The 14,763-nt window shown below is 39.3% G+C and overlaps 1 protein-coding gene across 2 annotated transcripts in view; it reads left to right on the top strand.

Moving 5' to 3' along the window:
- Nucleotides 1-11,974, top strand: part of ZNF385D (zinc finger protein 385D) — a 371,759-nt gene extending 359,785 nt beyond the window's left edge. For both annotated transcript variants that reach the window (XM_062179219.1, XM_062179226.1), the window contains exons 6-8: nucleotides 6,326-6,504; nucleotides 7,502-7,603; nucleotides 11,549-11,974. In XM_062179219.1, the coding sequence (XP_062035203.1) occupies nucleotides 6,326-6,504; nucleotides 7,502-7,603; nucleotides 11,549-11,782 (515 nt within the window). In that variant the 3' untranslated portion in view covers nucleotides 11,783-11,974. The remainder of the gene's footprint in view (nucleotides 1-6,325; nucleotides 6,505-7,501; nucleotides 7,604-11,548) is intronic.
- Nucleotides 11,975-14,763: the final 2,789 nt, after the last annotated feature.

The raw sequence follows: 14,763 nt of genomic DNA, 5'->3' as shown, positions 1-14,763 counted from the left end.
TCAGGGGCCTTTTCTAATGTTAAAAATGAAATTCTCCTTTCCTCTGGGTTTTAGATCTCTCCTTTCCCTTTTCAGTTCCTCTGCAAATTGCACTTTAGATACATTACTGGCATGTCTGCAAATTACTTTCAATCAGAGAACTTACAGGAATAACTCAATTTTTGCTCACTTGGGAAATTACTTGGGAACCTGATACCATGGATGCCATTAAGTGTGCTGATATGTTGATAAAATAGGTCAAAATGTTGTTCTGTGTGGCAAAAAACAAACCAACATGGAAAACACATACTATAAAGGAAGTTAGGGTAAAACAAAGTTAACTTGACATTTAAAGGTTTGAAAAAGAACACATGGAGGGCTTCGATGCTAATTACACACTTCAAGTACACAGAGTCAAGAGAACTTAGAGACAAACAAGTTAGAATATAACATGACTATACTGAATAACATAAATGAGCACATAAAAATCACCTTTTCACTTGGCTATTTTTATTAAGACTGACTACTTTTCCCCATTTTATCTGTAAGATGAATCATTGAACTTGTCAATGAGAATGTAACTACATTACTACTGGCAGTTGTAGGAGTTTGTTAAGAATGTAGTCAAACATTACTCAGTATGAGATTTTTTTCCAAGAGTTCCTGGAAACTATGCATTATATTTTAATCCCATTTTCCCCCTAAATTTTTGAAGTACCCTAGTATTATTTAATGGACATTCTGGAAAATTAAATTTGAGGGTATTGAAATTTATTTTAGGTAGGGGCACATTCTGCAGATCCTTCCAAGATAAAATTTCCTTATAAAATTCATTCCTCTGTAATTTCCTTTGGAAGTTTATAAAGTTATTTATCACTTTGAATCAAGAGGCTTAAAAATAGTCATATTCTTTGTCCATATGATATTACTTGTGAAAATCTATCCAAAGGAAACAATCAAATATGTGATACATATAATGAGTAGCATGAACATTTCAAGCTGATTATATAGGAAAGAAAAGAAATGATGTGAATTTCTAATATTAGATAAGTAGTTAAATATATTCATGTTGAAAGTCTATGTTATCATTTAAAACAATGCACATTTCTAAAAGTGTTTATAATTCCTCAGGTATTTTGGCAAAGTCGCTTTAGCTAAGTTATTCAAACTTTTAACAATGGACATATTGGGGGTGGATGCTTGGTCTGCTGGTTAAGACACCACTTGGGACTCCTGCATCCCACCTCGGAGAGTTTGGGTTGGAGTCCAGGCCCTTCTCCTGAATCCAGCTTCCCGCCAGGACAGACCAACCGAGGCAGCAGGTGATGGCTCAGGGAGCTGGAGTCCTGACCTCCATGTACGAGATGCACATTTAGTTCCCAGCTCCCAGCTTTAGCTGGCCCAGCCTCAGCTGTTTCGAGTGTTTGGGGAATGAATCAATGGATGGGAGATGTCTCTCTCCTCTCTCCCTCTTTCTCTTTCTCTCTCAATAAATAAATATATTTACAGAATTAAAAATTAAATGTATACATACAAATAGAAAATAAATAAGGAAATAACAATGGCATTATTATTTTTATATACTTGTTTCTGGCAGAATTATGATTTTGTTGTTTTTATTAGTTTCTTCAGTTTTCCTGATGACCTAAAAATTTAGTGTTAATGAATTATTTATTTAATTTTTTAAAGTCTTGCCAGTTTTCTTGCTCTTTCCAGTACCTGACTTGAGAGTCAGCTAAAAAGAAAAAATAAGGAAGTTGTCAAGATGATGGGGAGTGAAAGAGAAAACTAGCCCTTCCTCCCATATTACTTTGATTTTTAGAAATATGAGAAATACCTTGCATTGAAAAAGTATTTAAAAATAGACAAAACAAGTAAAATCCGACACACCCAGGGTTTCTTAGAACCTTATAAATTTGCCAAATTTAAACTGTGTTTGGAATATATTTCCCCTTTCAGAAATCTTGACGCTTCAAATGGAGGCCATTGTCAGAGTCAACTTTTCAGAAATGTCGAGAGGAAAATAGTCCACTTAGCTTCACGTAGACTCTTTCCTCAGAGGAGGAGGGAGTCAAGTGCAGCATCTGACTTGTGAGTGCCCTGCTGAGCAGTCACAGAGGAAGGCATGAGCTTTGCAAGCTGTTTACCCAGTGCTGAAGCAGAGGTGACATCATTGGCCATTAAAAGGCCTTTTTAAGCATCATGATTCATGGACCTCTGCTAAGCAGAAAAGAGCATTAGGAGAAAAAAAAAGGCAGATGGGGGAATTTGAAAGACTCTAGTGAAAATCTAACTTTAGAAAAAACTATAAAAATAAAAAGGTAAAGTGGCTATGTGCAACTGAATCTAGATGCTTCAGAAATCCTTAGTGGATTTCTAGGGACCTAGAAATCCAAGTTCCAGGGCCAGCATTGTGGTGGAGCAGGTAAAGCCGGCTGCAGAGCTGGCATCCTATTTGGGCGCAGGTTCAAGTCCTGACTGCTCCACTTTCAATCCAGCTCCCTGCTAAAGCACTTAGGAATGTAGTAGAAGATGGCCCAGTTCCTTGGACCCCTGCACCCACATGCAGGGGGCCCAGCCCAGCCCAGGGGTTGCAGCCATCTAGGGAATGAACCAGAGGATGGAAGACCTCTCTCTCTCTCTCTCTCTCTCTCTCTCTCTCTCTGTAGCTCTGCCTTTGAAACAAATAAAATAATCCTTTTTTTTAAAAGAGGAATCCACATTCTACCTGCCAACTACTTCAAGTGGTTCTTGCTTCGTGACCACAGGCAGCTAACTTAACCTTTTTAAATCTCACTTTGTTATCTCTAAAGTGGGAGTAATCACAGCACTTCATTCATGTGGCAGCTGTGAGCAGTTCAGAATTTTAACACAGTATGTCTAATGTTTGAAGATTAATCAATATGAGTTCTAAAAACCAGTAAGTGTATATTAGTGAATTCATGTTTTAACTCTCATAAATGAAAATGGTTTAAGGTTCTAATTTTATCTGTATTGGAGAAAATACAGCAGCCCTTACAAAGCTATTCAAATTCTAAGATCTTGTAAAACTATCTAAACACTATGATTGACAATCAGTTACTAAATGCTTGAGGTTGTATTATAGAAGTCTCATGCCGTCTGATGAAGAGCAGCCCCAGAATCAAAGCTATTAGTTCTCCCCTAGTTCTTGCCATGTTTTAAGCGTGTATGTGTGTCTGTGCATGTGTCTATGCATAAGGCATGAATGGGTGAATATGTTTAATTTTTTACATTTTCTGGCTTCCATGGAGAGATTACACTGAAATCATAATTTCAATAACTCAATGATTTTGAGAGAGGATGGGTTTTCTCCAGTGTCCCCTTATGTCCCATTTCTACTATCCCTCAAGGAACACCACATAGGTGTGACTTAGCTTACCAAACATATTCCGAGGAGCATGTTACTTCTGGTATCTTTTCCTGCTACTGCTAAACCAGCTACTAGAGCCCCATCTTTCAGATTCCCTCTCATCTCCCTAATTCACCTGACACTCGATGTTGAGGCAAGCCATCCATGTCTGGCCTTTTTCTCTTCCCAGGCAAGACACATTACATAGATATTGTGGAGTGGGTTAACTCAGTGTTCTGCCCTATCTGTATTCCAATCCTATGAAGTCTGAACTCCTCTAATTATAAAAGATATAAAACCAAAGTGGGTCAGGAGCCATTCAAGGAAGTCAGGATGATAATTTATCTTCTGTTGCTTTCCCAAGTATTCATAAGCCAAACTAGCCTCACAAAATGCTTCTCAATTTGGCTGAAGGGGCTATGGGTAAAGAAATTGTTTGATAAAATCATCTGTTGGTATGGTTCTTATTCTCTGGGACTGTTTTTCCCCGTGTCTCACTGTGAACCTTCAGATGAAGGGGCAAGCATCTGTGATTCCTGCAATACAGGGAGGAGGGGAAGAACAGCGCTCAGTGAGGGATCTCACAAACACCACCGGCAACAGTTCTGGAGCTTCGTGCTTCAGTCCCTCCCATCTTCCTCCAAGACATTGCCTTCCTTCTCTTTAACCTGCTGCGATAGGAACATTTTAATAGCCTTGCATAATAATATGGATGTTAAAAGTGGACATTCTAGGCCGGCGCCGTGGCTCAACAGGCTAATCCTCCGCCTTGCGGCGCCGGCACACCGGGTTCTAGTCCCGGTCGGGGCACCGATCCTGTCCCGGTTGCCCCTCTTCCAGGCCAGCTCTCTGCTGTGGCCAGGGAGTGCAGTGGAGGATGGCCCAAGTGCTTGGGCCCTGCACCCCATGGGAGACCAGGAGAAGCACCTGGCTCCTGCCATCGGAACAGCGCGGTGCGCCGGCCGCAGCGCGCTACCGCGGCGGCCATTGGAGGGTGAACCAACGGCTAAAGGAAGACCTTTCTCTCTGTCTCTCTCTCTCACTGTCCACTCTGCCTGTCAAAAAATAAAAAAAATAAAAATAAAAAAAGTGGACATTCTATGTTGTAAGAACCTACGATTTTAAAATATTGGACTCAGTAGTTCTCTGACCACTTTGAATGAGAGAAACCTATGGCTGCGCACATGCCTTGTGTTATGTGTTGTCTCCTGTTTAACAGGTGTGCTCAGTACTCACCAGAGTGTCCCCTACATGACATCCTTCTTGATACACAATTGTTCTGTTCTTATGCCTGCAGAACTGACGAACATTCTAATAAATGCAATTAGGAAGCAGAAACTACTAAAAAGGATTTGCAAAATAACTGGCAGAAATGACACAAATGATTATAAAAGAAAATTTCATACCAAACCACTGTGAGAAAAATAAATGTACTTATGAACTCTAAAAGAAAGGAAATTTTGAGCAAAATTTGGGGAGAATATGGGATATCATGAGCTTTATGTAACAATAGTGATCCAGCAAATACAAATATTGTTAACAATTGATAAGTAATGTTACATAAAATAGGTGGGGAAGCCCACAAATATTATCGGTTTATTAAAAAGAGATATTAATTTGTAGTATATCTACTTTGACTATGAGCTGACCTCTCATTTTATTGGTCCTTTGTTACATTTGAAATTACATGGTGGGCTCTAATATCCTAACATGGCTTTCTTTTGTTAAGATATTAAATACAATTTTTTAAAAAATTCGTGGTAGCTAATTTATAGAGTATAAAACTGTAATGTATAAGAGTGAAATTGTTTAAATCAGCAACAGGAGTCACTGTGCACTTACTCCCCATGTAGGATCTCTGTCCTTAATGTGTTGTACTATGTGAATTAACGGGATAACTAGTACTCAAACAGCACTTTATACTTTGTGTTTCTGTGTGGGTACACACTGTTGAAATCTATACTTAGCATATACTAAGTTGGTCTGTATATAAAGATAATTGAAAATGAATCTTGAAAATGAAGAATGGGATGGGAGAGGGAGTGGGAGATGGGATGGCTGTGGTGAGAGGGAGGTTATGAGGGGAAAACCCGCTATAATCCAAAAGTTGTACTTGGAAATTTATATTTATTAAATAAAAGTTAAAAAAAGAGTGAAATTGACATCAGGAGATTTGATTATGTTTATAGCTCCTGTCTATACTCTGGTGGAACAGTGATATTTCTACTTTCTACTTGATTAATTCTTTATTAAGTAGAAGATTAAGATTGTGATTATAAAGTAAATGGAAAGTATGTTAGCACAAAAGTAAAAGGGAAAAATAAAATGGAAGGAGGAAAGACAAAGGAAGGAGGAATGGTAGGGTGGGAAGTATCACTGTGGGCTTCAAATTGAATATATGAAGCACATGAAATCTGTTCTCTATATAAATAAATAATCAGTGCAAATAAAAATATATATTTATATTCTTACTCTCTCTTTGAACCTAAAATGCACAACCATGGAAACATGTTTGTATTCTGTTTCGGAAGTGGGTATTTAATTAGAACCACTTCTGTAAACATACCATGCTTAAACTGATTACATTTGTACACATCACCTCCAACTATACCTTTAGCAGCTAAGTCAATCTTCCTCATCAGCTATCATTTATGTCTTATTAGCATCAGGAGGAAATGAATTCAAGTCACTCCCCTGTAATTTAGCTGTAGGACTTTCAAGTTTAGTTACCGTATTGATGGTGCTTGTTGGTTATGTGGAACATTAGCCAAATTAGATACTTTAATAATGCTATGGAAGGTGATGGGAGCAGTGGTACAGTCTACGACGGCGTAACCGCATTTCAAGCATAACCTCTGCAAGGACTACACTGCAATGAGGCATCAAGTTGTATTATAGCTTCTTGAAGGTATATGATAGCCAAGATTTTTTTCCTTTTTCTCTTTTTCTTTCTTTCTTTCTCAATATTCCTTGCAGGTACTAAGCACAAAACCATGCTAGAAGCCCGGAACGGAAGCGGGACTATCAAAGCCTTTCCTAGAGCAGGCGTCAAAGGCAAAGGACCTGTTAATAAGGGAAACACGGGCCTCCAAAACAAAACGTTTCACTGTGAAATATGTGATGTGCACGTCAACTCAGAAACACAACTTAAACAGGTGGGCAGAGGACAGTCTAAGGAAAAAAGATAGGGCACACTCATGTGAACTGGTTGTGCCTGTTTCCTTTCTGTTTTCTCTCATTTCTGCCTACATCCATGGACCCACGCATGCATCTACCCGCTTACCTCTTGCTCACTGTCCTTATATACCTGCACGTACTTAAGTTGCTGAGGAAATACTTGTGGAAATGGTTAGCGGTGAGTTTGTGCTATTCATGTATATGAAAAATGGGAGGGGAAGGGACATCAGATCTTTTTGTCTATCAGATTTTCTGTCAAGGTCAACTTGCAATGTTCCATTTTTACTTATTTAGATATTTATGTGCTAAAGCTAATTTTGTACTGTGCTTTGCTTTTATTTTGTGTATTTTATGTGGTATTATACTGTATTTCTGAATCCTGCAGCCACCTGCTGAAGGGATGACTAATCATGTTGCATTCATTTTTGCTCTGAATAGCCTTCCTAAGAGATCAGTTATACATTTCCAGCTAAAGGCACAGCCCTCATATTGTGTTTTGTTTTATTTGTATATATTACAATATTTTGCTGATTTTTATGCAGCTTTAGTTATTTATCTTTAGAATTTAAAGCGTTGGCATTTGACTGTACAAATGTGAAAATAAATATTAGTATGGAAATAAATTCATGCCTGCCTGGGCATCTTTGTTTATTTGCACATAAAATTCCTTTAGACATTCCTTTCTTTCATAAATGCTTTTCTAAAAAAGGAGATGTGTGCAGTGATAAGGGGAAAAAACTGGGGGAAAAAAAAGATCTCCCTGTTTGTTAAAAATACACTAAAATAGATAGAATAAAAATATATATCCTCAGGGAACCAGAATCTGAGGACAAAAGTGCATGGCTCTTTTATTGTTCTCTTTCTGAAACTTGCATGAAATAATGAATATCCTTGCCCTAGGTTACAATAATATTTGTGAAAGTGTTTTTTTGCATGACTTTTTTCAAAGCTGTCATTTTTAATTGCTTTTAATAGCACATCAGCAGTCGAAGGCACAAAGACAGAGCTGCTGGGAAGCCCCCGAAACCTAAATACAGCCCTTACAACAAACTGCAGAAAGCAGCGCATCCACTGGGGGTGAGTGTGGTGTGGGCGTTCCCTACGAGCGTGCACTGTCCTTAGTGAACCTCAATCTGCTCCACCTGTGTTTTCTAAAAGTTGGGCCTCTCCTAGATGGCATCAGTGGCTTTAGCCACAGCCCAGGTTCTTGTCTTTATGAGTTGGGGTCAGGTTTATCACAGTGCCCAGGGAAAAGAGAAATGCCAGACTTTTGGAGTCAGATAAGGAACCCTGTGAAATCTAGTCTAGATGTTAGTAGATACTTGCAGGAAAGAGAGTCAGCGACAAACACATTCTTACAATTCCTTTGTAATATATTTAAGAGACAAAGCATTGATGTGGTTGTTACTTTCAACAATTTCAGGTTTTGAATAACACAATCTTAAGAATATAGCTTAATTTTATTTAGTTATTCACTCAGCGACATTATATAAGGCCTGAGAAGTAAGATCCTGGAAAATACTCTGTCCCCATCCCTCTTAATAAGCCCTTTAGATTTAGTAAGCATGCTGGTATAATGTCCCTTCCTGCATTTTTGGGTAGGGCTTTAGAAGTCTGTGAAACCTTCTGACATTGCGGGCTAATACTGATGAACTCATTAAAGGTTGACATGACTGTCACTTTCATCAGAGACTGAAAGCACAACAAAAAATTAAAAACTGACCCTAGAGTATCTGCAGAGTTGTGATTTTGAAATGTTTTCTTTAAATAGACCTTGTTAATATTGATGCTATTGTGTACTGCTGACACATGAAAGTGTGGTTAATGAAAAACTAAAGCTAAAAGCTAAAAAAATCTATTATGAGATCCCAGTCTGGTTTAACCCAGTTAATGTAGTATGGCCCATTTTTTAAAATTTTTTTATTTGTCAGGTAGAGTTATAGACAGTGAGAGAGAGAAAGGTCTTCCTTCCATTGGTTCACTCCCCAAATGGCCACTACGGCCAGTACTGCACTGATCCAAAGCCAGGAGCCAGGTGCTTCCTCCTGGTCTCCCATGCAGGTGCAGGGCCCAGGCAGTTGGGCCACCCTCCACTGACCTCCCGGGCCACAGCAGAGAGCTGAACTGGGAGAGGAACAACCAGTACTAGAACTTGGTGCCCATATGGGATGCTGGCGCTGTGAGGTGGAGAATTAACCAAGTGAGCCACTGCGCCGGCCCCAGTATGGCCCATTTTTATGCATTCACTTTACTCTCCTGCTGGAGCAAATTTAGCTGCACTGGGAGGCTGTGAATTCTGTGCACACCTGATATTTCTGTGATAAACTGTAGTGATATTCAGGCCTGCATATGTATAGCTTTTTTTTAAAAAAAGATTTATTTATTTATTTGAGAGACAGAATTGCAGAGAAAGAGAGAAAGAGAGAGAGTGAGAGAAAGAAGTCTTCCATCGGCTGGTTCATTCCCCAAATGGCTACAACGTCCAGAACTGGGCCAATCTGAAGCTAGCAGCCAGGAGCTTCTTCTGGGTCTCCCTTGTGGATCTAGGTACCCAAGGACTTGGGCCATCTTCTGCTGCTATCCCAGGTGCATTAGCAGGGAGCTGGATGGGAAATGGAGCAGCCAAGACTTAAACCAGTACCCATATGGGATGCTGGCACAGAAGGTGGGGGCATAGCATAATACACACTGGCCCCAACAGGTACAGGTACATTTTGACCATCAAATGGATGTTTCCTAAATAAAAAGAAAGGCAGTCAAAATTGCATTATTAATAGTATCTAGGCCGGCGCCGCGGCTCACTAGGCTAATCCTCCTCCTTGTGGCGCTGGCACACCGGGTTCTAGTCCCGGTCGGGGCACCGGATTCTGTCCCGGTTGCCCCTCTTCCAGGCCAGCTCTCTGCTGTGGCCAGGGAGTGTAGTGGAGGATGGCCCAAGTCCTTGGGCCCTGCACCCCATGGGAGACCAGGATAAGCACCTGGCTCCTGCCATCGGATCAGCGCAGTGCGCCGGTTGCAGAGTGCCGGCCGTGGTGGCCATTGGAGGGTGAACCAACAGCAAAGGAAGACCTTTCTCTCTGTCTCTCTCTCACTATCCACTCTGCCTGTCAAAAAAAAAAAAAAAAAAAGTATCTAACACCCCCCCCCCAGCTTAACGATCCTTGTTTTTCAGAGATAATTGGTCACACAGTTGATGACTTTCTCTCCATATGAGTAACTGATGAAAGTAATGTGTATTGTTCAACTGTGGGATGAAATGTTCTGTAGTTATCAATTAATTCCATTTCGTCCATAGTGTAGATAAACTCTGTTATTTCTTAGTTGATTTTCTTTCTTTCTTTCTTTCTTTCTTTCTTTCTTTCTTTCTTTCTTTCTTTCTTTTTTTTTGGATAGGCAGAGTTAGACAATGAGAGAGAGAGAGACAGAGAGAAAGGTCTAAGGTCTTCCTACTGTTGGTTCACCCCCCAAATGGCCACCACAGCCGGCATGCTGCGCTGATCCAAAGCCAGGAGCCAGGTGCTTCCTCCTGGTCTCCCATGCGGGTGCAGGGCCCAAGCACTTGGACCATCCTCCGCTGCCCTCCCGGGCCACAGCAGAGAGCTGGACTGGAAAAGGAGCAACTGCGACAGAATCCGGCACCCCGACCGGGACTAGAACCCAGGGTGCCGGTGCCGCAGGCGGAGGATTAGCCTAGTGAGCCACGGCACTAGCCTCTTAGTTGATTTTCGATGTAGTTGATTTGTGCATTAATGAAAGTGGGGTGCTGAAGTTCCCATTACTATTGTATTGTAGTCTTTATCTCCCTTTAGATCCATTAACATTTGTTTAACAGCTAGATGCCCTGTCATTGGGTCCATATACATTTATTACAGTCACATCTTCCTGTTGAATTGATCTCTTAATCATTACATAATGCCTTTCTTTGTCGCTTTTAATAGTTTTGTGTTAAAATCTATTTTGTTCCATATTAGGGTGGATATACCTGCTTATTTTTTCTTTTCATTAGCATGGAATATCTTTTCCCAACCTTTCACTTTCAGTCTTCATGTATATTTGTTGGTGAGTTTCTTGTAGGCAGTAAATAGATGGGTCTTGTTTTTTAATCTATTCAGCTGATCTATATTATTTAACTGGAGAATTTATGCCATTTCCATTCAAGGTTACTATTGATAAGTAATGACTTAGACCTCCTATTGATTTCTTTGGATTTTCTCTGTACTTTACTTGTAGAGTTTCTGCTTTCACGTTCTTTCATAATTATGACTATCTTTCTGTGTTTCTGTGTGTAACATATCCTTAAGCATCATTTATAAGCCTGGGTGAATGGTGACAAATTCTTTCAATTTCTGTTATGGAAGGCCTTTGGGTAGGCTATTGTTCTGCATCCCATAACAGAATGCCTGTATTCAACCTTTAGCTCTGACTCCCAAACCCCATTTTCTGCTAATATGTACCCTGGCAAGCTTCAGTCATGGCTCAAGTGGTTGGATTCTTGCTACTTATGGGAGATGTGGATTGAGTTCACAGCTCCCAGCTATAGCCCCAGCTGGGTCTTAGCAGGCATTTGTGAGTATACCAGTAAACTCTTTGTACCTCCCCCAACCTCTTCTGTCTCTGTGCCTCTCAAATAAAAAGAAAAAAAAAGATTTTAATTAAAAAAAGGTCTCCTCCTTGACAGTTAATGTGAGGTACAGAGTGGTATAAAAAAATTCCTATTTTTTTTTCTCAAGATGGATGCTTTCCTCTGGAATTATAACTTCCAACAAAAACAAAATAAAATAACATCGCTGAGTATTTTTCTGGAGTACATTTCAATATCCCTGGTGGGTTTTCAGGTACTTCTCATGTGTTTCAGCTGGAAAATATTCTACACCCTCCATTTTTTTCAATTGTCAGTTCACAAGTGTGAATGTATCTTTCTAGTTTTTACTGCTATATTTCTGAAGCTGCCAACCGCGTTGAGGTTTAAAGAACAGACACCCAAACTTTGTTCTTCTGTTCCTTGTGTCTCTCCCCTTGCAGGTAAAATTAGTATTTTCAAAAGAACCTTCAAAGCCATTGGCTCCACGGATTCTACCAAACCCGCTGGCAGCTGCCGCCGCCGCCGCCGCCGTGGCCGTGAATTCCCCCTTCAGCCTGCGCACGGCTCCAGCAGCGACCCTCTTCCAGACTTCCGCTCTTCCTCCCGCACTCCTGAGGCCAGCTCCCGGACCCATTCGGACCGCCCACACTCCCGTGCTGTTTGCTCCCTACTAAATTCCAAACGGGAATAATTGTACTGCAATAATTTTTCACAAAACAAAACAAAAAACAAAGAGAACTATGCAGTGTTTATTTATAGTTTAAAGTATATCTGAAGAGCCAGGACTTTTGATAGTGAATTGAAAAGATAATAAAAGGGGGTGGGGAGTATAGGGGCAGGAGGGAGGGAGTGGTATTTTCTCCAAATTAAAGCATTCCTCTTGAATATTGATTGTTTTAGAAGTGATCTCCAGCATTGGCTTGTAGTATTATCTAGAACTTCTGAAGCCTTTGTGACTGTGCTTTTGGGCACCTGTTTCCCCCTGCATTGTCTTTCCTGCTCTATGAAACAACTATACATTGTCTAAGGGCATTAACTGGTTCCAATGTATATATAATAATTTACTCTGTAGATTAAAACAATGTGAAAAAAGAAAAAAAAAGAAACAAAAACAAAAGCAACACTGTGAATAGTAGTACCCGTGCTGGTCTTCTTGCTATGACAGCAATTATTGGGTATTTATCCCAACAAAAGTAGATACAGTAGATGTCTTGTTCAACAATAGTGCTGTGTCTCAATCTATGCCATTAGATTTCAAAATATTGCAAAAGGTAAAACGAACAAGTATTTCATATCAGTAAGCAGTCAAAGTATAAACACAAGATGCTATCCTGGAGGTCTCCCTGGCCAGCGTTCTCCTCCCCTGTTAAGCTTCAAGAATGAACAGGGTTACTCTTAGAGGTAGGGAAGCCATTAATAAAGGTTATTTATTGCAAATACTGATTTCCCACCCTGAAGAAGTATTGCTGGAAACAGAGAAGTGCTTGTAATAAAACCTATATCTGAAAACAGATAAACCCATGTATCATGGGCATTTGGAAAGAAATCAGTACATCTCTTCTGTTTCAAGGATAAGAAACAATCATAACCTTGAATGACAATTCAAAGTAAAGATCTTTCATGTTAGTACATATCCAATAAATACAGAGAAGATTGTGTCTCTGTAATATGCCTTTTATATCATACCAGTAGGGTTGTCTCTTAGGAAAAGTTACTGCTTTAAGTGATGGTAGAATTAAGCATTAGCTATTGTTGTGGGTTTATTGTTGTATTTTAGATTTCCTACTGACATGATATAAACAATTAATATATATTTAAATGTTAGTAACAACAAGAAAAAAAATGAAGCTGAGTTCATTGCACACCAATGATGTAGTGTTAAAAAAATACTGGTAAGGTCCACTTGACCATCACTTCCCCAGTGGAGTTGTGAAATATTGACAGCCTTTTCTGGTTACAATTAGGCTGAATGGAGTTGATGTTTTACCTTTAAAACAAGATTTATCAGGGGTATATATAAATATATGTATATTGTATATATGTTAGAAAGATTAAGAGAATAACTTATAAAAGAAATCTATATGAAATAATTCTATAACCATCCAGTGTTACATGTTATCATTAAGTTGGTAACAAATGGCATAAAATAGCTGTGCCTTTAATTTGTGATAAAGGCTATTTGCTTTTTCCCATAGAAAGCTAAGACATACTTGTCAATACTGTGGGGTTTGATGCAGCCAGTCTGTTGCATTAATAAGAACATTGACACTCAAACGTAGAGCAAGGACAAACCATGTACAAATCAACCCTACATGATTTAGATTTAGAGAAAAAATTATTTTTGAAAAGGTTTTGTAAAGATTATTTAAAAATATAGGGAAGGCTAGAGGTGGCCTTCCTGAAAATACTCTTATCTAAATGGTAGTAGCCTTTAGAGAGATATGAAGAATCAAGACGAAACCATTTGAGAGATAGGTATTTAGCATTTTTCATTTTATATTTATGAAACAACCATAGCGTGCTTGGTGCTCAATATTGAACATGGTCTTTGGAGTATATCTCCACCATCTAACTGTAGAAATTTGTCACATAAATATATATTTAAGACAGTTGACTTTATTTATCTTTTGTTAAACGAACAACCAAACAAAACGGGCGAAGGAAGGAAGGGAGGGAGAGAGGGAGGAAAGGAAAGGAGTAAGGAGGGAAAGAAAGGGAGGAAGAAAGGAATAAAGAAGAAAAGAAAACGTATTCCATCGATCTTCTGGTAAAAAAAAACTGCAAACCATGCCTCTCTGGTTAAACGTATTGGATAACATTGTGGTTAATTTGTTTTTGAAGGTATCCCATAGGTTTGTATTTATCAACATCTCTACTCTCTGGTTTTAGCAAATGTTACCCTTTTACACCTATGGACCCTGCTATTTCAACCAGTTGGACAATTTCACATAAATTGGTGGCTTTACCATGTGATCGGCTTCTAAGCATTTTGAACTTTAGTTTCCTTTTTTTCTGTTCTGCCAACTACTTTGATCTGTTATTGTAGTCATCCCAAATCCCCATCCAACAACCTTTATAGCTAATGAACTTTTTTCTATTGGAGAACTTTTGTTAATTGATGCAATCTTCCTGCAATGTGCTTTTGTTGTTCTTCCCCATTTCCACCAAAGTGAATGAGCCAGTCTGCTAGAAGCCAGGGCCTGTGAACACACAGAGTCCTGGGTCACCAGGCATTAATAACTTTAATGATTTGCTGGGAACAAACAAATCAGCCATATTTTCTCCATCAGCCATATGAGAAAACTCAGAAATATCTGGATCCCTTCTGCCTCATTTCGCTATGGAACCACTTTTGTTTAAATGGTCTCTTCAATTGGAGCTGTAAGCATCAGTTGTCTTTTACTCACTACCTAATAAAGGATGAAGCCTAACCACAGAACTTAGATTCTCTGTGAATTGTTTCCCTCTCGCTGCACATATTTGTCAACACCAGATCAACATCTATTATAGTTCAGACTGCCATAAAGCTCTAACCTTTCCCTTAGGAAACTTTTTTCATGAATAAAGATTGACAGTTCAGATTGGTCAGCAGCAGTGCTGTGAAAATGCCCAAAGGTGATCTGACTTTCTGGTTATACATCCATTCCCACACATC

Source organism: Lepus europaeus, chromosome 2, assembly GCF_033115175.1.
Source record: "Lepus europaeus isolate LE1 chromosome 2, mLepTim1.pri, whole genome shotgun sequence".
NCBI lineage: Eukaryota > Metazoa > Chordata > Mammalia > Lagomorpha > Leporidae > Lepus > Lepus europaeus.
This window is presented reverse-complemented; position numbering and strand designations above follow the sequence as displayed.